The sequence below is a fragment of the Octopus bimaculoides genome, chromosome 14 (genome assembly GCF_001194135.2).
Source record: "Octopus bimaculoides isolate UCB-OBI-ISO-001 chromosome 14, ASM119413v2, whole genome shotgun sequence".
In the NCBI taxonomy this organism is placed as follows: Eukaryota; Metazoa; Mollusca; class Cephalopoda; order Octopoda; family Octopodidae; genus Octopus; species Octopus bimaculoides.
The window spans coordinates 58,963,352-58,986,656 of NC_068994.1; the positions used below are offsets into that span (position 1 = coordinate 58,963,352).

The window sequence follows — 23,305 nt, forward strand, 5'->3', positions numbered from 1 at the left end:
CACCTCCTGCCACGAGGTAGGTTCATCTGGGGCTCTCGACAGGAAGAGGTCCAGCTTTGATTTAAAAACCCCTACATCTACTTTGTGCAGGTTCCTGGGGCTCTTTGGGAGAATATTAAAAAGCTGTAGGCCCCTGAAACCCTGACTGTTGCAGTAACTGGTCCTGAACTGCGATGGCATTGCTGGGATCTTTGGCACTATGCAGTGTCGTCCCATTCTAGCATTGGTGTAGCTTTCAATGCCAAAATTTGGCACAATTCCTTCCAGGATCTTCCAGATGTATATTACTGCATACCTCTCCCACCTTCTCTCCAGGGAGTAGAGTCTTAGCTATTTCAGCCTTTCCCACTAGCTGAGCAGTTGCAAAGAGACAATCTCCTCTGGATTGCTTCAAGGTATGCTGTTAATTTCACACTGCTGGGTGACCACAGCTGTGAGCAGTAATCCAGGCGGCTGAGGACGAATGTCTTCCAGAGGATCATCATGGTTTCCTTATATATTAGTTTGACTAAAGGCGGTGCTCCAGCATGGCCATAGTCAAATGACTGAAACAAGTAAAACAGTTATATATGTGTACATAAATGAATAAATATATATATATAAACTTAGCGGTTTGGCAAAAGAGAACGACAGAATAAGTACTAGGCTTCCAAAGAATAAGTCCTGAGGTGGCAGTGCTACAGCATGGCCGCAGTCAAATGACTGAAATAAAATAAAAAAAATATACACATATATATATACACGACGAGCTTCTTTCGGTTTCTGTTTAAAAAATCCACTCACAAGGCTTTGGTCAGCCCGTGACTAGTAGAAGACACTTGCCCAAGGTGCCACACAGTGGGACTGATCCCAAAACCATGTGGTTGGTAAGCAAGCTACTTACCAGACAGCCACTCCTGTTCGAAATCCTGCTGCATTTTACATAGAATTTTTGGTTCTCCAAAGTCGTTTTTGTGTTTGAGTCGATCTACCTTTTTTTGGTCGTAAACTCTGGCCTGAGAAATTCAACTTGTTTGCCAAAAGATATGGTAGATGTATATATTCTACGTAGCTGGAGATGTGCAATACTTCTATCATGTCTGGTATGGATCTACAGTTCACGCTGAGCTGTTTGACCAACTGTCAACAAATTAGGCGTCTGTTGGGTCAGAGGCTGGCCTGGCCTGGGATTAAACAACCGATGTGACATAAGCCTGTTGCTGATTATGATGACAATGGCATGGATGATGCTTTAATGAAGATGCTGATATTTCTTCACTTTCATGAGCAAAAGTCACCCAGGTGAAGATTGTCAAGTTTTGGGGCATTTATTTTTCATCAATTATTCCCCATTTTGGAGACCAATTTACCAAATACTGTTGTTGATGTTGATTAGAAATCATTATTTATGTAATAAATTATAATTATTATTTGCAGAAAGCGAATCTTTATAGCTGTCTGTGGTACAGGACTGTCACTGCTAACTCTCGAATTACCAACATCAACCTGAAGCAGCGTCTGCTGGATGATAAGGTTTCATTAAAGATATTTTCTTAAATTTCTGTTAACTTCTTTCTATGAATATTGTCTTAAAAACCTAGTGCACTGCAGGATGGCTCAGCACTTTGCCGGGCTGTGATTGCAAAACCCTTTAGCCTTCAGATTACTTTGTTAAATGTAAAGCAGACATTAAGTGACAATTAAGGCTTATTTAGTCACATTGTCTCATATCTTTGAGATTTTGATGATGTGATTGCTTATTTTTAGAATGACATTGTAGGCTAAGTGTAAGGGGTTGGATCTGGCTGCTTAGACTATAAAACAGAATATTTGGGTCTGATATGACTGGTTTAAATGCTAAAGGATTAAACCATGAAGATGTGCAGCAAATGGGGAGACTTTCTCCATGGATGAAGTCTTGCTGACACAACCAAGTATGTTGGTTGAGAAATGGAAGGAAAGAAGATTCTGTAGAATTGGTAGAAATGCTTTTTGTAAGAGACCGAAAAAGATTGGCAGGCTGTATGAAACAAGGGGGCATCTGTTTTGGATGAGAAATAAGACTTACAGAATGAAGCTGTGAGGATGAGTGGTTTTAGGTGTTGTAAGCTGAAGCCTTTGCCAGATCAGCTGACTCAGAGTTGTGATGACAGAGACACAGCAACAAGGAGAGGAAGACCAAGTCCAGGATTACAACAGAGGTGAAATCAGTCCATTTATTTGTACAAAAATAGAATCAATAGAAAAACGAAAATGTTTATTAAACAAATTGATAAAGACAGAGTGTGAACTTTAAAATATTAGAGGAAGTTGTACAGTAACTGTATAAAGAGCTCGAATTGTTAGCCAGCATTTATATATATATATTATACACACACACACATATGTATTTTCAAATATTGAGTAAAAGTTCCCACTTTCAGCCTTATTCTCTTCAGTTAAACTTTTGTGTGTAAGTCACACATACAATTTTCATTGCTTTTTTTTTTGGTCTCCAATGTCCATAATCTGGACATGTTACAACTAACAATAAACACCACTGTTTCTGGCTGGGTTCACAATATATGTTCTTGCAAGAGTGAGAAGCAAGGTTTTTTTTTCTTTATATTATTATGAACAAGAGAGTAATTAATGAAAAACAATATACTTGCAACATTAGAACTGGCTGTTATCTTACATTAAACTAATTCCATTCCCAGTGAACATTGTTCATCTGAGTTGTGTACTCGTTTTGGAGTATTCCAAGGGTTCGTGTGGACTGAGAACCCAAAACATCCAGTATGCTCTTTGTAACAAAACTAGATGTTCTAAGCTAGCCTTTCCAGCTGACATATAAAAATAACAAAGAATGCAGAAATGTTGAAACAGAGATTATTTAATATAAGGAGAAATATTTCCTGCATGCTTCTGTCTTACAAAAAATGAACCAATTGCAGAAATACTTCCATTGAGAACCCAGCCGAAACAAGTGTTAGATTTGTGTAAAAAGAACTCCTATTAAGGCAGACACATTAAAAGAATTTCATGAGAAAATAACTAAAATATAATTTAATATATCCTGCTTTGAGTCTTTGCTGCAGGTAAAAAAACCCGAATTGAATACATTTTACTTTTGTCACTCTCTCGTATGAAGTGAAAACAATTATAATCTTGTATATTATGAGAGCTAAACCATTTTTAACATATGGAAGACTATAGGAGTCCAAAACAGTTGCTCTTTGGTGAGTTTATTCAGTATGAAGAAGAATAAAACTGATTTCAAAGAGTCTAATCTCAAGAAATGGGGGGAAAGTGTTGCTAATAACAACAGCCTGGAACAATGCCATGAGACAATTGCAATTCTCCAGGTGAGAAGACAAAAGAGGACCAAAAAATAGATCAATCATGAGCAAAGCTACAAGTTAGGAGTCTTGTGCTTCGACCATCCATAAACACCCAGCAAAGGCCATTAGTGTGTGTGTATGTACAGTCAGCAAACTCGGGTATTATCAAGATACATTTTAAAATATATACTTTGACTTTTTTTTTTAATAAACATAAACCAAATACACAGAACACATTTCTCTTTAACAAAATCACCCCCACCCCCCCACTAAATATTGCCAAAACATACAAGAAAAGCATGGAACACCTCAAAAGTAAAAAAAACAAACAAATTCCACTTCTCATTTTAGTAGATTTAATGAGAGAGAATAAGGGAGATTCTGAATAGGAGCAGGACTGGCTAGAAATTGCACTCAAATCACACAATGCCATCTTGAAATGGAATGCACACATAATATGTTGTGGTCTTGGACGTATATGGTGTGAAGAGAAGTCTAGATGGTTATGGCTGGAATGCAGGATCAGAGGTTAGCACAACTACTACAACTCCTCTGATGCAGAGGTTTTATATATTGGGGGGGGGGGGGTGAGGAGGATAAGCCCAGCCAAGTTGGCAACAAGTTTGTGTGCAATTGGAAGACTTCAAGTTCAGTCCCACTGCACAACACCTTGGGCAAGAATCTTCAACTATAGGCTTGAAGTGATTAAAACTTTGGGAAAGAGAACTCATGTTGAAGTCTGTGGGTTGCTGGGATTGGTACCTGTTCTTGGGGTGGTAGAATTAATCTATCACCCAACAGCACCCGGACACCCTTGGGTGCTTTCAGATATATAAACCAGGTTCCCAATCTCTACGGAGTGCTTAGCCACAGGTCAGTCCTGTTCCAAGAAACCTTTGATCAAAGCCATCCACCCATGACCATCTTGTCTTTACTTCAATTTATGCCAAACGGTGCAGTGCAAGCAGTGGGGTGGTGTAGAGCAGTGCAGGTGGGTGGCTGACAAGTGTTTCTCTTCTCATTAAAGCAAAGCAGTGAAGAGTGAAGCGGGTGAATTGTGCTCTGGAGAGAGAGAGAGCAATGCAAGATGGATACTGGGTCAACTTGCTGATTCTCACAGACATGGTCTGAGGAATGGACAAGATAAAGAAAGATCTGTCAGTAATAATTAGTGAAATTTACTTTCTCATTATTTCAGATTCTTTGTTGGAGGATCTGAATGCAAGCAGAATCAGGGGGTCATTAAGGATGAAGACAATCATAAAAATGGTGAGTTTTCTCTAAGGGTTTTCCCACTAGAAAAATTGAATTATGTCTGCATAAACTGTAAATTCAAATATTATGAAGATGCTGATCAGAAGTGTTCCAACCATCCCCTATTTTTGTAAGAGTACATTGTCTAGTATATCAATGTGCGTTAAGGGAATTTTAGTGTTTCCAGAAGGTCAAATTACCATTTAAATAGTCCGACCAGTTATCTAGTGAAGTGAGAAGTGGAAAGTGTGTGTGTGTTGTATGATTAAGTGAAGGGAGTGAGATAGATGTGTTCTTGGAAGTCTATGTAGGATGTGAGTTGTGTATAAGTGCTGGTAAGGGATCGAGTGGTGCCAGGTGACAACAGAGAATGGTACTTACTGAATCCAATGGAGATAACACAGCAAATAAAAACAGGGAAAGGCAAAGTCAATACATACATACATGTATAATTTATACACACACAAATACATACGTGTACATATATATATATATATATATATATACACACACACACACACATATATAACTTATGAATCGCTCAAACGTGGATGTTGATCCACCTCAATAAGGTTAATCGCAGGATGATGTGGTAAAACTAAGGTAGTCATTACATGACCACTCAAAAGATTGCGATAGAAGCCAGGCTGTAGTAGCCAATGAGCCCTCTCCAAGGAGACATTAATAGTGAGTGGAGTATATCAGGGAGCTATCTTAGACATTCCACATGAAAGGTTACCCCAATCTTATTTATAAGGCATGTGTCAATCCTGGAACCACATGAATGAGAAAAGAAGTTTGTAACAACCCAGCAATGCAGTCCCAGACTGTCTGTACAACATGGAGCTCCACAATATTGGAGGTGCACTGTACATAGTTCCTTGTCAAACACACACGCACTCACACCAAACTATCAAATATCTACTGTCTTATTTCTAATCAACGACAGTAAACAATATGTAATAAATAACAGAAAATTGCTTTCCACTCAAAATTAAGAACCAATTACTCTAATGGTTGTCAGCAAACCCGCATTATAATAATTGAGCGGATTAATAAAGAGAGGTAGAAAAGGTAATCATCATCATCATCATCATCATCATTCAATGTCCGTGCTGGCATGGGTTGTTAGAATTAAGCTCCAGTGGAGTAAAATACTTTATAAAATATATTGCAAGGAAATATCACAGGAAATTTAAACAAGTTGAAGGAAAAAACAAGAAATATTTTTAACTTCAGGTTGGATGGGGGGGTAACTTAGTAATTAAGGTGTTGAGCTCCTGATAAGGTCATTAGTCCATTTCCTGTGCTGGGGCAATATGCCCTTTGACTGGGTCCTTTGCTCCCTGATCTGGTAGTTGCTGCAGAAGCTAGGGGCAGATGAATGACTGATGAGAGCCATTCAAACCATATAAAGGGTCAATAAGGTGAAAGAAACAAATTTAGTGTGCAGGTACAAGTTCACCAGGGCACAGTTGTCAGTCAGCTCCTAGCAAAGCCTGGAATCAAAAGACCTTGAAGGAAACTGAGCAAAGTTCTGGTAAACAGAAAAAAAAAAAACCCAGTCAGCACTTGACTCCGTTCAATGTGTAAAAAAGGTACAGGTAGAAGTTGCATATTGTACCCAGTGCAGACAGGGGACAAATAAGGGACACTGTGGAAGACTATGGCAGATGTGTAAAAACAGTAAAATACACAAGGACCATATGGGAAATATTTCTTCACAAATCACCGAGAGGATGCCCCAGGTGTATGTGTGAGCCAAATCTATACGGTTAATTAAATCCAGTGCATCTCCCCACGAAAGCTAATAAGCTTGTTTTGTTTTTTAATCATTACAGGTAAGATTAATTGGAACCTCTGTTCTCGTGTCATGTCTTGTTATCATCAGATCAATGAGTGAAAACAGCAGAGTGTAAATCTCTAAATTCTTAATTTGAATGTAATCCTTTTCACCCATTCTAGTAAGGCAGAGGGAGGGAAGATACAAAAGATATACCAGTCATACACTGGGGTCAATTCAATCAATGACATTCATTCACCAATAAAAAAAAAATTAATGGAAGAAAACGGTCATAGTTATGCTCTTTAGCAGCTTGGTGCTTCTGAACAGCTGTGATTGAAGGCCATGCTGGAGTAACACCACAAATTATTATTATTATTATTTTCATTGTCAAAAACAAAACAAAACAAACAAAAAGATAACAAAATATGTGGAGAAGCCATGTTTCCGAATGTGTCTGTGTTCCTAGGTTGATATGGCTTGATGTGTGTTTTCTTCTCTGTGGTGAAAAACAAAGAAATTAAAACAAACCAAATATAAATGGATACATAATTACACAGACAAGATGAAGGAAGTATTCAATACAAAAAGTAGGGTGCTACATTATTGATTAGAAACTAAAGCTTCTAATAAATACTTATTAGAGACACCGTAATGTATTTTCAAACAAATAGTCTGACGTCACACTACAAGAGGGTCTGCATGAAGGCCCCAGGGAACATTCATTGCTATCACTACTGAGTCACCCAAATAACAGAAACTATTGACTGTCTCGGAAGTCATTTGAAAGAATTCATCTTACAGCTATTTCTGTGTATTTGCTATATCCTACATTCTTTTCTCTGTCCGTATACCAGTAATCTCTTAGGTACACACCACTGCATTTTCTACATTAATCACAAGCAGTAGAGTCTGGTAATGTTTTCTGATTAAGGGCTGACAACATCCACCGTGAGCCTTTAGCAAAGGAATCAATTGTGTGTCTCCCCATTTATTTTAAGTGCAATATATAGAAAAAAAAAACCCAGACAAGTTCACATAAAACTCCTGCATGCCTGGCAGTTTTTAATTATTTAAACAAATATACAGCATTTGTTATATATTGATTAGAAGTTCAATACACAACACTGATTAAAACAGTGCCTTTGCAAGGTTTGCTCTGAACCCCCTCAATTCTAGCCCCCGTTATCCACTTTGGACACTTTTTCTCCTTAAACCATTTAACTAGGAAAACTAAGCCCTCCCCAGATCAATAAATGCTTCGAGTAGAAATTAGCTCTTACTTAAAAACTTCTCCCTTGGCTAAGAACAGGCATCAATTATAAAAACCAAAAAATATATTTCACCTAAATCCTTTTCCTCATCAGTTGTGCTAGAACTCTGCTCCAGCAATCTGATGTCTTTTCAGTTCCTTGGACATTTCCTTTGCCATTTAAACCAGTCACCAGAAATAATATCTTTCTGTATTACTTGTTTGACTATGGAAGTCAGTAACATTGGTCCTACTTTACCAGATATCTTCAGCATCTCCACAACTATTCCTGACTTTATATCCTTATCTACTGTTCCCTCTGTATTAGCTGTTAACTTCATTACCTGTTCCCTAATGTTGGGTCTACTTGAAAGAGTTCCATCCCTTTTTCTAAACATTCTGCTCAGACAGTAACATGGTTTAATAGCATTTCTAGTGACAGGGAGAGTTCCATCATTTCATACAGGATTTTCACATTAACCCTGTAAAGTGGTTGGTGTTAGGAAAGGCATTCAACCTCAGAAACTGTGCTAATAACCAATGGAATGTATGAGTGAGACGTGGTCCCCATCCTGTCAAAGAGAACTGACAGGGGCGGCAATAACCTATGCTAACCCATGCCAGCAATGGTATGCAGATGTAAAATAACAATGAGGACATTATTGGAGTTGGGGATTAGAAATTATGGGTTGTGAAATGTGAAATTTGAGTTCAGCAGAATGTGAGGATTGCGGAATATGACAAATGTGGCAGAGAAACTGAAAGAAAATAGAAAGTGAAGATTGTGAAAGCAGGAAAGTCTCTTACTTGTCTTCTGATGTGTACAGCTTCTCTTTGTTGATGTAATCAATGACAGCATCTTCAATAAGATATTTCACACTCTCACCTCTCCTTAATGCTCGTCTGGAAATGAAAGAACAAACACCATTAGCAATCAGAGTAAACAACAAACAGATGTATTAATTAGTTTAACGCTCGGGAAGTGAGTAAGTCTTTTATGTTTCGAGCCTACGTTCTTCCACAGAAAGGAACACAGAAATAAGCAGAGAGAGAGATCTATCTACCTATCTGATCGGATAGCTGGAGATGAGTGTGTGTTACTGTCTCCTTTCTTTGAGATTGCCTGACAGTTGTAAGTGAGTGTCACTGTCATGCAAGTGGTGTCCTTTGTTTCCAATATTCTGCAAGAACATGCCTGGTCAGTGAGGAAATGTCACTATTGCTTGGAAATAGGTGAGGAGGGCTGGCAACAGGAAGTGGGCAACCAGCCATACAAAACCAGTGTCAACAAAGTCTGTCCGACTCATGCAGCATGGGAAAGAGGACATTCAAATGGGAAGACATAATGATGAGAAACAATATCTAATGTTTTAGTAAGGTGAATGTGGAGTGAAGAAAAGAGAAGACGACACCAGCACCACCCGGCTGGAAATCAAATGATGTACTGACCTGATTTTGGTAGAACTGATTTCATTACTTAACCATTCCGTCACAATAGTTATGTTGTCCTGAAAGACAGAGACATGAGAGTGAGAGAGAGAATCAACATTATAATAATAATAATAATAATCATTATAGACATCATTGTTATTATGATCATGATCACCACTGTCCCATTCCAAGCATGACCAACCTCACTTTTCCTCCTTCAGAAATCAATAAAATAAATTATTCTATAAAATAACATTAATTCCGCTGAGGTCGACTTTGCCGTTCATCTTTTAGGAGTCGATAAATTAAGTACCAGCTGCGTTCTGGGGTAGATCTAATCGACTGGCCCCGTCCCTAGAATGGATTGTTATTATGCAGAAGGCAGTCAGTTGGCAGAATTGTTAACAGCCTGGACAAAATGTTTGGTTCATTTCGTCAATGTTCAGGTTTCAAACTCCACCAAGGTTGACTTTGCCCTTCAGGGTCAATTAAATAAGTACCAGTTACGCACTGGGGTTGATGTAATCGACTTAATCCCATTGTCTGTCCTTGTTTGTCCCCTCTATGTTTAGCCCCTTTTGGGCAATAAAGAAATAAATATGGAAGATTTTCTCAGTTATAATGAGTAGGAAGAACTGTGCTAGTGCTATTTGAGGTTGTAATATTGATGGCAACAGCTTTTTTTTTTTATTGAATAGAAAAATACTCCTGATTGATTTTCTGGCATTTATTCAAAAAGCTCAATAAAGACTGTTTAAATATTGATATTTCTCCATTGAAATAAACGTAATTCAATACAATTCAATATATTACTATTAAATTGTATCCTGACCCAAATCTGAAGTCTATAAATGAAAGTCACATCATAGAAAATTTGATAGTAACGCATTTCAGATAATCCTACCAAATGTATAAGTAAAATTTAAACCATGAAACACGTATATCCTTCACTGGGCTGGAATTATGTACGTAGCTCAGTCGAGCATGGATTCCATCAATTGAATTGCATCTCTTTTGATGCAAAGAGACATCTCAGCACACCAATTTACACAAGTAAACACACACACAGAGGTGACATAGGGATTGACTAAGGAAGTTAGCAAATATGCAGTTTGGGGTTTATTCCTATTGTGTGCAGATGTCATCTCTTGTAACCTCAGGATGACCAATGTCTTGGAGGTAAAATTGGTGGACAGAGAAACACTCTCTCTCTCTCTTCATTATACATAAATTATTAACCATAGATAAAGAAAAGAGAAATGTTGATATATATATATATATATACATATATCTATCTATATGATGATGATGACACACACACAGGGTGTGATGAGTAAATTGTCACCATTTTATATCTTTAATTTCGTGCATGCGCATCGTTTGTTTTTGATTTTGTCAACTACACAGTATAGCAGGGTCAGTTGGGCACCGTCTGTGAGAAAAACAGCACCATGATGCAATTCACTGTGTCAGAAATTTGAAAATGACACACTGTACTGCTTGACATTCGTGCCGGAAGCTCCAATATGAACATTTCAGAGTGTTTGGGTGTCAATCTGTGGACATGAACTGATAGTGATGATAAAAATCAAATCAAACATCCAGTCAACATAATGGTGTTTGGAGTGAACACTAGTGATGGTGACATTATGCCTCCATTCATCTTCCCATACAGCCTCACACTCAACACGGATGCCTACATCAAGTGCCTGGGGGAGGTAGTGCTGTCCTGGGTCAAGAGGGTGGCTGCTGGAAGGCCCTGTGTCTGGCAACAGGACTCTGCACCATGTCACACAAGCAGGAGAACCCAGTCATGGCTGTCAGAAATTTCTGCGACCCCATCACCCCTAACTCCCCAGACTGCAACCTCCATGGTTATTATGTGTGGGTCACAGTTGAGCGAGAGACCAACAAAACTCTTTGTAACATCAAAGATGAACTGAAGGCAAGGATTATGGCAGCATTCACCAACTTAAACTAAGAGACTATCCAGAAGAGTTGCAGGAGATTCCAAAGTTGTCTGGAGGCCGTGGTTGAAGCCAATGGCGATTTTATTGAATAGATTTACTCTTTAGTCTTTCAAGATATTTTTATGTAATTTTGGTAAATATCTATCAAAATGAGATGTCAGAGTTATTTTCATTTTTGCATAATTTAGACGACAGTTTATTCACCGCAGCCTGTATATATATCATCATTTAACGTCTGTTTTCCATGCTGGCATGTGTTGGACAATTTGACAGGTGCTGGCAGGACCAAGAGCTGTACCAGGTTACTTTGTATACATATATATATGTGTGTGTGTGTGTATATATATATATATATATATATATATATATATACACACATATATATATGTATGTGTGTGTATATATATATATATATGCCAGCATGGAAGCAGACGTTAAACAATGATGATGGTAATGATGATATAAATAAATATATGCATGCATGTCTTCTCATTGTCTTGACATTGTTTGCGCACTGCAAGTAAACAATAACACAACCAATACAATGGGGTCTTTGTTTAAATCTTACCCTGAGACATCAGATGTCGCAGCTGAAAGACAGAGGGTCAGATGTAACTATGCGTACGCATTTGTTTCTTTTAAATTTAATAAATACAACTCACCTGGTACTTAGTTAATACATCGGATTCATAAATAAACTTGTAAGGGTCACTTCCTGCTCGGCTGATACAGACTAAACCATATTTACCAACAATTTCTTCGATCTGGAAATGGAAGAAGAATTAAAATATATGAAGCCTAAACAGAACAAAAGAAAGACTAAAAGAAACCAACTCCATTCTCGTTGCCTGAAGGAAAATAAAGAGCTGCACTTTCGCCATTTTGATCACACAGGTTTTAAGGAAAGAGGGGGGGGGGTAAATGGTTAATCCCAGTAATTAAGTGATACTTTATTCTATCAACATGTTGGTCGAAAGCAATATAGAAATCACAAACAGCAAAATACTGAAAACTTGAAGGAATTGTTGCACTTACCAACATCCTTAACCGTTTAGCGTTCAGATTTCTTTGTTCAACGTAATCACTATTTATTCTCATTGTTTGAAATAAATCAGGCATTATCTCATAAGTTTGAGATTTCAATGATGGGATTGTTTTATTTTTAGAATAACATTGTAGGATAGGTGTGAGAAGCTGGATCTGTCTGGTCTGAACATAAAACTGGGAAAATATTTAGCTGGATGGGCAATGACTCCATTTTAGTCTGGTGCTTGTTGGTGCCGGAGAGGTTACACTGAGGTCAGTGGGAGAAGACCAGCTTCACCATAACTGCTGCCAACCTACAGCCAGTCTTCCACTATTGTCCCCAGTGTGACCTCCACAGCACCAACAAACACCAGACTGAAATGGAGTCGTTGTCCATCTGGCTATCAAAAACGGCAGGATCATCATCATCGTTTAACATCTGCTTTCCATGCTAGCATGGGTTGGACGATTTGACTGAGGACTGGTGAACCAGATGGCTACACCAGGCTCCAATTTGGCAGAGTTTCTACAGCTGGATGCCTTCCTAACACACACTTCTTTGTATCCTTCTGAAGATAAACCTTTGCACCCAAAACAAAGGTTTTTAAAACTTTGTGCATTGTTAAAAGCTTTCCTCATTTCATTTATTATTCTACTTCTGTGACTACAATGCTTCAAGCTAATTACAATGCTCTTCTTCTTAATTGTAATTAATTAAAACTTCTTTGCTTATAACAAAGTATTCTACAGTTCACTTTTTAGTTGGGTAAATAATGATATCAACTCCAGTATACAACTGGTACTTAATGCCACAAATATGAGAAAGGAAGTCGATCAAAGCAAAATGTTATGGTATTTCATCTGGCAAGAAAACAACCTGCAAGAAATAGTAGCCAAATCCCAACCAAACATTATAGTATCTTAAAATGTTGATAATGTTCTCTGAGGTACAGTATTGCAGAGAAGACAGTATGGGCATGACTGGATTGACCTTTGACCAGACAAGGTCAATCTGTTCAATAGGAGCAAACCTATGGCTAAACAACAACAAAAAGAAAGTAAAAAAAATAATAAAACTGAAAAGGAGAGAGAAAATGAAGAATTCCATCATACATGTTCTTTTCTCCATAAGTTTGGTACTCCAAAAGATTCTAAAAGATCAGCACCACACAAGAGTTTCACCAATATTGCATTTGGATTCTGGTTTTCATCACCTAAGAAACAAAAACAAAAAAAAAAAATCAACAACAATAATGATGATGATTATGGTGATGATGGTCTTAGATTTATTCACATTTTAGTTTAGAGGGGCTTGGACTGGACGAAAGGGGTTGTGTCCATGGCTTTGACAGGTGCCCAGATATCGCTAATATTCCTCTACCTGAGCAGCAAGGGAATTCCAGAGGAAGGAAGGATTCAGAAAAGTGCTTTGCGTGGAACCTGGTCAGGTAGGATAAGGGTAGACAAGATACAGGAATGAGAAGAAGAGAAATGAATAAGTTGTGAGGGTTTGACTATGGGTAGCATCAGAGCAACTAACTCGAAAGGGGCCAGAATAGAGGTAGTAGAAAAGAAACAGACAATGTTTGTGAGCCAGAGACAGGAGAGCGTTTATGGAAGGTGAGACAACTCATCTGTGGCCAACCAGAGGTTGGAGTGCGTTGACCAACTTGCTCTGTGCCAATCAGTCTTTTCTTCTATGTGTAACAACTGCATCGTCCTGGATGTAGAAGCCATATGCTGTTCTGGGTTTCACCTGAGCATTCTAATGGATTAGTAATCATTGCAAGAGAATGGTCATCTCTAGTGTCAAGAAAGAAATAAACATCATTATGAATTCAGAATTGTCAGCAAATAAGACAACGTTCAGCATTTGGCTGTTGGTCAAAAATGCTAGCTGGACATGTAGGACAATAAAAATTCTACATGTCAGATATTGGTTCCATCCTAATCAAGCAGAATATCACCAATGCCAAAAAATGGTTTCTCTTTTGACTAAAAAATATTTAAATATAAAACAATTTCTTAGGCAGCAGAAATTTATAAGGGACAGAGTTAATTTGTCGTTACTCCCCCTCAGCAGATCAATTCAATATTAGGGTTGACGTAATCAATATTACAGTGGGGGAGGGGGGGTCACAGTTCAATGAGTAAAAATAATGGTCAATAGAAATGATCCAAGTGTATGACTGGTACTTGCTCCAAGTAAAATGGTAAAGGGGTAAATGGTTAAATCAACTCTAACAGAGAGAATTAAATACAATAAAACCGGTTTCAAATCTTGGCACAAGACCAGCTGCTTTGGGGGGGGGGAGTTGGTTGACTGGTATTTATTGACCCTGAAAGGAAAAAAGGCAAAGTCAGCCTTGGCAGAATTTGAACTCAGAACCTAAAGACACGAAATACTGCAAAGCATTTTGCCCAGCATGCTAACAATTCTGCCATTTTTTTGATTTCATGATAATAATAATTATAATAATATTACAACCAGCACAACAACCACAACCAGCAGCACTATCGCCAACACCATGAAACCCAACATTCAATGAATGAACCTCTTTGCAGTCACATGACCTACTAGAATAGTAGGTCATGTGACAACCAAACTACTCAGTATAATGAAAGGAAAGATATAATTGATAATGTACTCCTAGATACACAATACCTTGGAAATGAAGATAGGATGGCCATGGTTGGAGCATCTTGGTCATAGATCTGCTAAATCAGAACAGGGCCTGAAACAACACCAGCACCATGGTGCTGGAGATGATCAAGCAATCAACACCACCACCAATGCCATAACCACTTCCATACACACATTACCATTAAAGTGTTTATGAATAAATGTACCGATATGGTTGGTCTCTGTGCTATTCAATCTGTTACTGTGGTAGGCCAACACATGACGAGTCTCAGTCCAGCAGTTCAGGTCACTCTCCCACCGATCTAATCTACAAAGTAAATAACAAATTAAGTGAAGCTCTAATGAAGCAATGTTTTAGACATGCAAACAGATTCCAAACAGAATTTTGGGGATTTTTATTTGTTTCTATCATTAGACTGTGGCCATGCTGGGGCACCACAATAAAGAATTTTTTTTAGTCAAACAAATCAGCTCCAAAATTTATTTTTTTAAGCCTATCGATCTCTTTTTGATGAACCACTAGTTTACAAGGACATAAACACACCAACACCGGTTGTCAAGCAGGGAGGAGAAGGGACAAGCACAGACAAAGGTACACGGATATATGACGGGTTTCTTTCAGTTTCCATCTACCAAATCCTCTCCCAAAGCTTTGGTCGGCCTGAGGCTATAGCAGAAGACACTTGCCTAAGGTACCATGCAGTGAGACTGAACCTGGAACCATGTGGTTGGGAAGCATTCCTCAACCAAACTTGCCTCAGACAATCCTCAGAGCTAACTTTTCCACAAAACTTTCAAATCTCAAATCAATTCCAGTTGAAACTATTTTGGCAACTCAGGAAGAATTGCAACATTGAACAACAATCAGGACAACAACATCTCTTGGATTCATATTTAACAGCACAGACTTTTGCCCTCAAAACGAAAACTCAAGCTATCATTCCATGGAACTAGTAGAGAAGATTCAAGAATTTGTACAAGGGACCAAACTTTCTCTGAAGTTCCTTGCTTACCAATATCAAACAGTTTTTGCCAGATCTACAACTACAATAAACAAAGTCAAGATCTCGTGTTGTCTCTTACATTTCTCGAAAAGTTGTTTTTAATAAAGAATATGTTTCTTGGGCTTAAGTGGCGGTTGCACCGTAACTCTGTTCTGATGTTCCTTTTATTGACTAAAAATCAGTCTTTTGAACATGTCCCTCACCATGAGCTTCCATAGTGATGGACAGTGGGGTGGGCAGTTCCATTACTGTTGGAACAAACAGATTTCTCTCCCTTGTTCTTGGAACTGGTGACTAAATTAGCATCTTTTACGTGTTGTTCCTGATTGTCAGATAACTATCTTCCATTTGCTTATTTCATGTCCAATGGGTTGGAGAAAACGTTATTTGAAGCAGGATTTTACAGGTGAATGCTCTTCCCCTTGCCAACCAATACCTGCTTTTCAAGTAAGGGATATATCGTTCCAGACGTTTTCAAAAGTATGGACTGACCAGCCACTCATAAGGGATGTCAACACTTCCAGTCTTTCATGATGAATGAAGAATACATTTATGCACACACACAGAGTTCAGGGGTCTCACATGAATATTAATAATGTTCAGTAAAAGGGAGCTAAAATTCTGCCCTCAAGCTCTATGTCTAAGAAGAAAAGTTACAAAGTGAAGCAAGAAGAGGTCAACTTACGTGATCCAATCAGAACTCTCTAAAGATTTCTCCACCATTTTACATCGATGATATGAGCTGATCAAGTCCTGAAGAACATTTAACAATCACTTTTCATGTGTCTAACTACATACTTATATACATACATAGCTAGCTTCTTATTTCTCTACCTCTTCTCTCATTCAACCTTTAAATCTCTTCCACCATGATGTGAATTACCATCTGCCAATCTTCTTCTGACAAAGGAAGCCGTTATTACGGTAATGTTTCTATGCAGCAATCAACTGGTTGCATGTCCATGACTTTTTGCACATTCCATCTACTAATTCTGAACTTTACAACTACTACATAATTCCAAACTCCCAGAAACAGCTGTTGAGTTTAAAAAAACTATGCATTCTTCCCTTAGTCTTCCCTATTCTTTATACTCTATGTAAAATATATATACATATATAGATAGATACAAAGACTAGGTATTTTCAGATAAAAACACTTATGTACAAGCACATTCACATTTATATGCATTGATAAACATATATATATCTGTGTGTGTGTGTGTGTGTGTATTTAAATATATATCAAGCCTAATTGTATTTATCTGCTTCACTATCACTGTATAGGCTCACCTGGATTTCTCATAAAGCCACTCTTTACTCTATGGACCTTGTCTTCAATAAAGACTATGGAGTTTAGGTTCTGATCATTTGAGCACCACTACAGGCTTCCTACATTGAGCATCCCTACGTCTCACATACTGACTACCTCGCTGTATCGACCAGACTATGTGGTGTTGTCATACACCACTGGTCACAATGTGCTTCTCCACATTCTTGTAGCATTCAAATGATGCCAACCCTATGATGATAGGCCAACATTCCCCCCTTGATTAGAATGCCAGTCTATTGCAAAGTTACTCAATTCTGCCGAGTGAACTGAGCAACATGAAATGAAGTGTTTTGGCTGCTGGTTTGGCTATCAAAACTACATACTGTGTGTAGGGGATGCTCGAAATCTCCAGATGCGGAATGCATGACACAACACAGATTAGTCGTTAGTAACTTCAGAATGAAGCAGACACTGAAACGAAAAACACGGAGAAGGAAACTAAAAGATTCTGCAATTTGGAAGATATTCAGAGAAATTCTGACACATATGACTGTAGGGAGCAAGATTTAGGTAGCTGTAACATAGATAACAACTGGATATCTTTTAAATATGAAATGTGGCTGGAGCAAGGTCCTGGTGGTGGACTGATGTAGTTGATAGGGTGATAAAGACAGGCTTGGAAACCCTAGTAGTAAAGAGGTAGAAGGAAGCATTACCGCATGGCTAGAAGGACAGGAATATTTGGCTTATGGATGAAACAGAAACGAAAAGATTTGCACATGTCCTCCAACATGAGGATCAGAAGTATGAAGTGTTCAGGATTGTGAGACAGTGTGTGTGAAGGGTTTATTTATAATGACTCACTCTCAAAATATGGAAGACAAGAAAGTGCTTTCATGAGTGGCTATTGAACATAATGAATACATGGGATAAAGAGGGGCTACTTCATGCTGACCCTACAAAGGGACCAGCATCATGGCAAAGCTATCAAGGGCATGAAGAGAGGGAAAGCTGCAGGTCCATAAGGGATAGTTGCAGAGATGCTTAATATAACCAGTTGAGCAGGATACATGATTACCACCTGGATGGTTAATCAAGTCATAGCAAATGACTGACATAATATCATTAGAAATTGCTACAAAGGCAAAGGAGGTGCTTTCGAGAGAGGAAATTACAAAGGAATCAAACTACTGGATCAGGATTTGAAGGTCAGAGAGAGAGTTCTAGATTTGGGACAAGGGAGACTTAGAGGAGATGCAATTTTCCTAGGTATTGCAAGAGAAATACTTGGCTAAATTCCAAGCAATTTATTGACTTGGAGAAAGTGTTTGACAGGGTACCACATACAGGAATCTGGTGGTCACAAAGGAAACTAGACATTGACAAATTTAGTGTAAGGGTTAGGGTCCATCAAGGCTCAGTTCTTAGTCCCTTCCAATTCCTACAGGACATCACAGTGGGGTTTAAGACTGGTTGCCCATGGGAACTCCAATATGTTGATGACCAAGTTCTCATAGCAGAATCTTTAAAAGAAATTCTATACATGGAAGCTAAATCGAGAAGCCTTAAGGTAAACCTAGCAAAGACAAAGATTTTAGTGAGTAAGGAAAGAAAACAGGACCCTGATATACAGAAATGGAGTAAGTCTAAACCCCATATGCTGTACCAAGGTCAGCTATAGACATGCAAGAGACATAATGAAATAACAGGCAAACTAGCAGAGAATATGAGCTTCAATGTGTGATAGATGCACTGCAACAGTACATACTAGAAATACAGCAGAAAACGATTCTTGTGAATACTTGGACGATGCCTCACTAGAAGCAGTTGATAGCTTTTGTTATCTTAGGAGATGTCATTAGTAAAAGAGGTGACTGCTCCAAAAGTATGTTAATTATCAAAGTATGGATTGGAAAAAGTTCAAGGAATTACAACTGCAACAAAAGTCTCTCCTCTCAGAATGAAGGGCAGATTGCACGATGCTTGTGTTAGAACTGTAATGCTGCAGGGTAGTGAGATGTGGACCTTGAATGCAGAGGAATTTAGGGGTCTGGAAAGGAATGAAGCAAGCATACTCCATTAGGTGTGCAATGTGAGTGAGCATGAATGACAACATCAGACATAAACTTCGTCAGAAATGAAAACAACAAAAATATCAATTACAGAAGGAATTACCTTTTTGCCATAATTATCGTTTACTGGAGAGACAATCCCACCAATCACATTGTACCGACCATTTCTTTGCAAATTATCACGAGCAAGTTCTGTAAAGAAAATAAACTTACAGCTGCAGGAATGGTTGTGTAGTTTCAAAAGTTGTGTGGTTTGGCTGGTAAGGCCTGGGATTGCACCAGGTGCCATTCTTGTGCTTTCTACGGCTGGATGGCCTTCCTAACACCAACCACTTTACAGAACGTACTAGGTGCTTTTTTTTATGTGGCACCATATATAAAGAGCAAAGACCCACTTCAGTCACGAAGGACCATTGGATTGCACATAGAAGTTCCCCTCCAAGACAAGTCTGAGCAATGTTGTTTGTGGAAAAATTTTAAGAATTAAAAAAAAAAAAGTGTTTGTAGAAATAATGGTTCTTCTGTACTAAGAAGAGAGTGTACTTTTCAGAGATTAAGTCTCTAAAAAGCAACACAGTTGATTCCATCTTTAAAATTTCAGCAAAGTGGAAGCACACCATCAAAGAAGGAGAATAGTTTATCTCCAACCTAAAAATGTTATGGTGAGATTTTGATTGCATTTCTGGTTAAATTCCGACAAGGTCTTGTACCAAAACATCATTTGGTGATTATTTTTTTTAGAGAAATTGAGGACAGTACACCAGATAGCTTTCTAATATTTTATTTGGAAAATAAAATGTGGTTCATTTGTGCAGGTGTCGATGCCCCTGCACAGATGTGCAAAACATACGTCTTTCAATAAATCTATCTTTCTTCAAAAGCATTCCATGACTTTTTAACATTTTGGCATTTAATATGGTTATATCTGGCATTTTTCAATGTAACGGTAAATAAATATTTCCTTAAAACTTCATGCATTGTCCATCTTTCACATCCTACAACATGCCGTTATAACAAATTTTTATCGTTACAACTGCTGACTCCGACATTTCATATTATTGCGTACCCAATCAATCATACCCGTTACAATTGATAACTACACTAATTAAAACCTAACCGTTACACACACACACACGCGATGATCTTTCAGAGAAAGTCTATTGAAACTGAAAGTATTTATTCCGTAATTTCCATAAAATATTTTTTGTTTCTTTAATTTTTGCTTCCAGTGAATCAGTTACGTTTATGTACTTTTCGTGTATGCATTCTACCCACACACAAATAAACATACAAACACACACATGCATACATACAAGAAAAATACAAAAACATAAGCGATTCAGCTGAAAGTAAAATTAAAGAAAAAATTTTGGTACTACTTAAATACAGAGGTCCCTAAAAAGTAACCCTACCCCTACCTCTGTATTTAAGTAGTGCCAAAATTTTTTCACGGAATTTGTCGAACAAATACTTTCAATTTTGATAGACTTCCTCCGAAAGCTCACCTGTATATATGTCTGTACATGTACACACACACACACATGTGTATATATATATATATACACACACACATACATACAGAGGGATACACATATACACATTCCCCCTCTATGTTGGCCCCTTGTGGGCAATAAAAAAAATCACACATACATCCAGAGGGAGAGTATAGAAGGAATAAGTTATCCTGGCAGATACCGTACTATCTCACAAATTGGTATAGATACCGGCTATCCACAACAGCGAAAAAACGGGTGGTCCAGTCGTCTTGAAGTAATGGAGGGTGGAATGCGCGGGCTTCGCTGGTTTGAAAGTAATGTCCACCAGCTCCGGAAAAGACGCTAAGAGAGAATGAAAAGCGTCCCCAGCAGTGGCAATAAAAAATGCTGAGCTAAGAGGGGAATTGGTAGAGCTCCTTGCCGGCGTGGAAAGGGATGTCGAGTCGTCGACAAGCCTCCGACGTCGGACATCTACCAACAACTGGAAGTGATTTAAGAAATCCACACCTAAAATAGGATACGGAATGTCAGCTATGACAAAAACCCATTGAAAGTCTCTACAAAGACCGATGTCTAGGCATAGAGAAAGCTGACCAAAAGTAGGAATCGGGGACGAGTCAACAGCATGCAAAACAATCGCCGAGTGGCGAGGTTTGTCTACAGTAAGGCGAAGTGGCCAAATGCTACAACAGGAGCCAGTGTCAACCATGAAGAATTCCTTTGACACCTGGTCCTGAATGAATATTGCACGATTGAAAGTTGGTTGAGTGGAGGAAAGTGATGTGCTCATTTTCCCCTTTACGCGTTTCCCGGTTGTTTGAAAGAACAAGGCTGAATACATCTTCGCGCCTTGTGTGAGAAGGTCTCATGGTACCAGCACATACCATTTTTAGGTCTGTTGGTTCCCCGATTTCGAGAAGTACTGCGAGAACGTGAGCTGCTCCGAGACTTCGAGCGGCAGAGGTTGTCTGCGCGACGTGTGAGATTATCGATCCTGCGAAGCATGTCATCGTTGGACACAAAAGACGACTGCCGTGGAGCATCTGTGGAGGACTCAGTACACTGCCAAACAGCGCGAGAAGGGTTTCCCGAGTATTCGAGGACTATCGGCCATTGTGGCCACTTGGTCCACAGTGTTTGACTCAAATGCCGTCGCTAGAATGGTTTGAACGTGCAACGGCAGACGAGAAAAAAATATCTTGCGGAGAAGTGGGGCATCTGTTGATTCTCCGCTCAGATCTCGTAAAAGTGTTAGAAATTCCGTGGGAGTCCTGTCCCCGAGCTGTTCGTCTGCCATCAGCTCATTGAATCGGCTGGTGGCAGACCTGGTGGTCCTGTGTAGGATCTTGTTTTTCACCTCGTCATATGTGGCGTCGTCTTTTGGAGATGTGAGTAAGTCTTTAGACACTTTTGTAAGCGATGGAGGCAGATTGCAATAAAGCAACTTTAACCTCTTGGATGGCGAGATGTCATAGGTTTGAAAATAGGCCTCCAATTGTGCGAAATAGATATCGGTATCACCAATGAATGTGGGTAAACCATGCGACATTTTTGTTGGGATGACTCCGTCGAGGTAGGAAAAAGGAATGGAAAGAAACAATGAAAAACGAAGTCGTATGAAATATACGAGAGGCCAAAAAGAAAAGACACAATATTTCCCGTGTTTTGTAAGTTACAGTGTGCACAAGAGAGAGAGAAAAAAAAATTTGTCAAAATTTTGTTTTGTTTTTTTCTCGTGAGGGGTGTTGCTTTGTACTGTCTGTAGAAAAAAAAAATATTGTTGACCAACCTTACGTCGTTGCTGCAAGGCAAAAAATTTTTTTTAATGTATGTGCGTGTGTGTAGTATTTTTTTCTTTTTTTTTTGTAAGACAATAGATGGAAGCAACGTAGTTTGTTTTTCTTTCAAGCCACGTGGAGTCAGACGAAAAGAGAAGTCACTGTTCGCTCATTTGTTCTTTCCTCAGCCTCTGTTGGTGTTGAAAGAAACACGCGGGTGAGAGTTATAGGCGGCGGCTCGTGTCATAGTAGTTGCTGGTTCAGTTTCCAGGCTGTATGGTATTTTTCTCCGGGGTAATTAAAACTGTTGTATTTGTTCCATTTCCTCGTCTCTCGTGTTTTTTTTGTAGAAATCACGTCGGGGGTCACCAGTTATAAGAATTGGATGAGATATAACGGCTCGGCCGTCTCTCCCCAGTTCTTATATTAATCATTAAATCCAGAAATACAACAACATGAGGGATAACGGTAACAACAGATCAATAGCTTATTCTAGGTTGGTGTAGAGCCGTTTCGTTCCTGGGTGAATAGGCATGCCGCTAGAATACCAAAGGAAGCTTCGACCACATGTCGGGGTTGAGTTGGGACAGCCTGAAAGAACGTCCTGTCGCCATGGATGCTGGATGGATAAGAGAGCGAACGCTATTGCTTTTTCGCCACTTGTTGCATTGCACATGCGTGCTCGGGTACTTCCGCTGACGGCAAATCCATTGCACATGCGCAATGGCACTTCCCAAGATGGCGGCCACACGCACCACTACAAGTTGATCTCAGTGGATTTGAACTTTGGGCGCAGAGAATCGGAACATACGTTCCGATGTCCACAGGACATCTTTGGATTATTTCGTATTACAACAATAAAGACAAATATAAAATATATTCTCGTAAGCAGAATAGATACAGAAACAACATACGTTTCGCCCGTTAAATTCCGGTTTTTCATTATACTCTTATTTTTTTCTAATTTTACTTTCGTTTTAAATAATTGTAAATAATATATAAAATAACAAAGCATTTTCTTAC

General features: G+C 38.7%; 3 protein-coding genes across 4 annotated transcripts in view; 1 reads left to right on the plus strand and 2 right to left on the minus strand.

Moving 5' to 3' along the window:
- The window catches only part of LOC106875544 (WD repeat-containing protein 6), a 26,028-nt gene extending 24,491 nt beyond the window's left edge, over positions 1-1,537 (plus strand). Inside the window, exon 26 of the mRNA XM_052972878.1 lies at positions 1,417-1,537. Within this exon, the coding sequence (XP_052828838.1) occupies positions 1,417-1,489 (73 nt within the window). The 3' untranslated portion in view covers positions 1,490-1,537. The remainder of the gene's footprint in view (positions 1-1,416) is intronic.
- Positions 1,538-2,169: 632 nt separating this feature from the next.
- LOC106875545 (nicotinamide/nicotinic acid mononucleotide adenylyltransferase 1) lies at positions 2,170-19,455 on the minus strand. Of its 2 annotated transcripts, none has more exons than XM_014923742.2 (8): positions 19,112-19,455; positions 16,352-16,419; positions 14,869-14,969; positions 13,132-13,232; positions 11,655-11,756; positions 9,041-9,099; positions 8,399-8,494; positions 2,170-6,838 (listed from the first exon to the last, which is right to left on the minus strand). In XM_014923742.2, the coding sequence occupies exons 1-8, from the start codon at positions 19,295-19,297 to the stop codon at positions 6,805-6,807; spliced, it is 747 nt and encodes a 248-aa protein (XP_014779228.1). In that variant the 5' UTR covers positions 19,298-19,455; the 3' UTR covers positions 2,170-6,804. The 2 variants fall into 2 exon arrangements, with proteins under 2 accessions (XP_014779228.1, XP_014779227.1); XM_014923741.2 differs by having other exon boundaries at positions 2,170-4,936; positions 19,112-19,452.
- A 2,103-nt stretch (positions 19,456-21,558) lies between these two features.
- LOC106875535 (uncharacterized) lies at positions 21,559-22,053 on the minus strand. Its single transcript, XM_014923733.1, has one exon. The coding sequence runs from the start codon at positions 22,051-22,053 to the stop codon at positions 21,559-21,561; it is 495 nt and encodes a 164-aa protein (XP_014779219.1).
- Between the last annotated feature and the right edge of the window lie 1,252 nt (positions 22,054-23,305).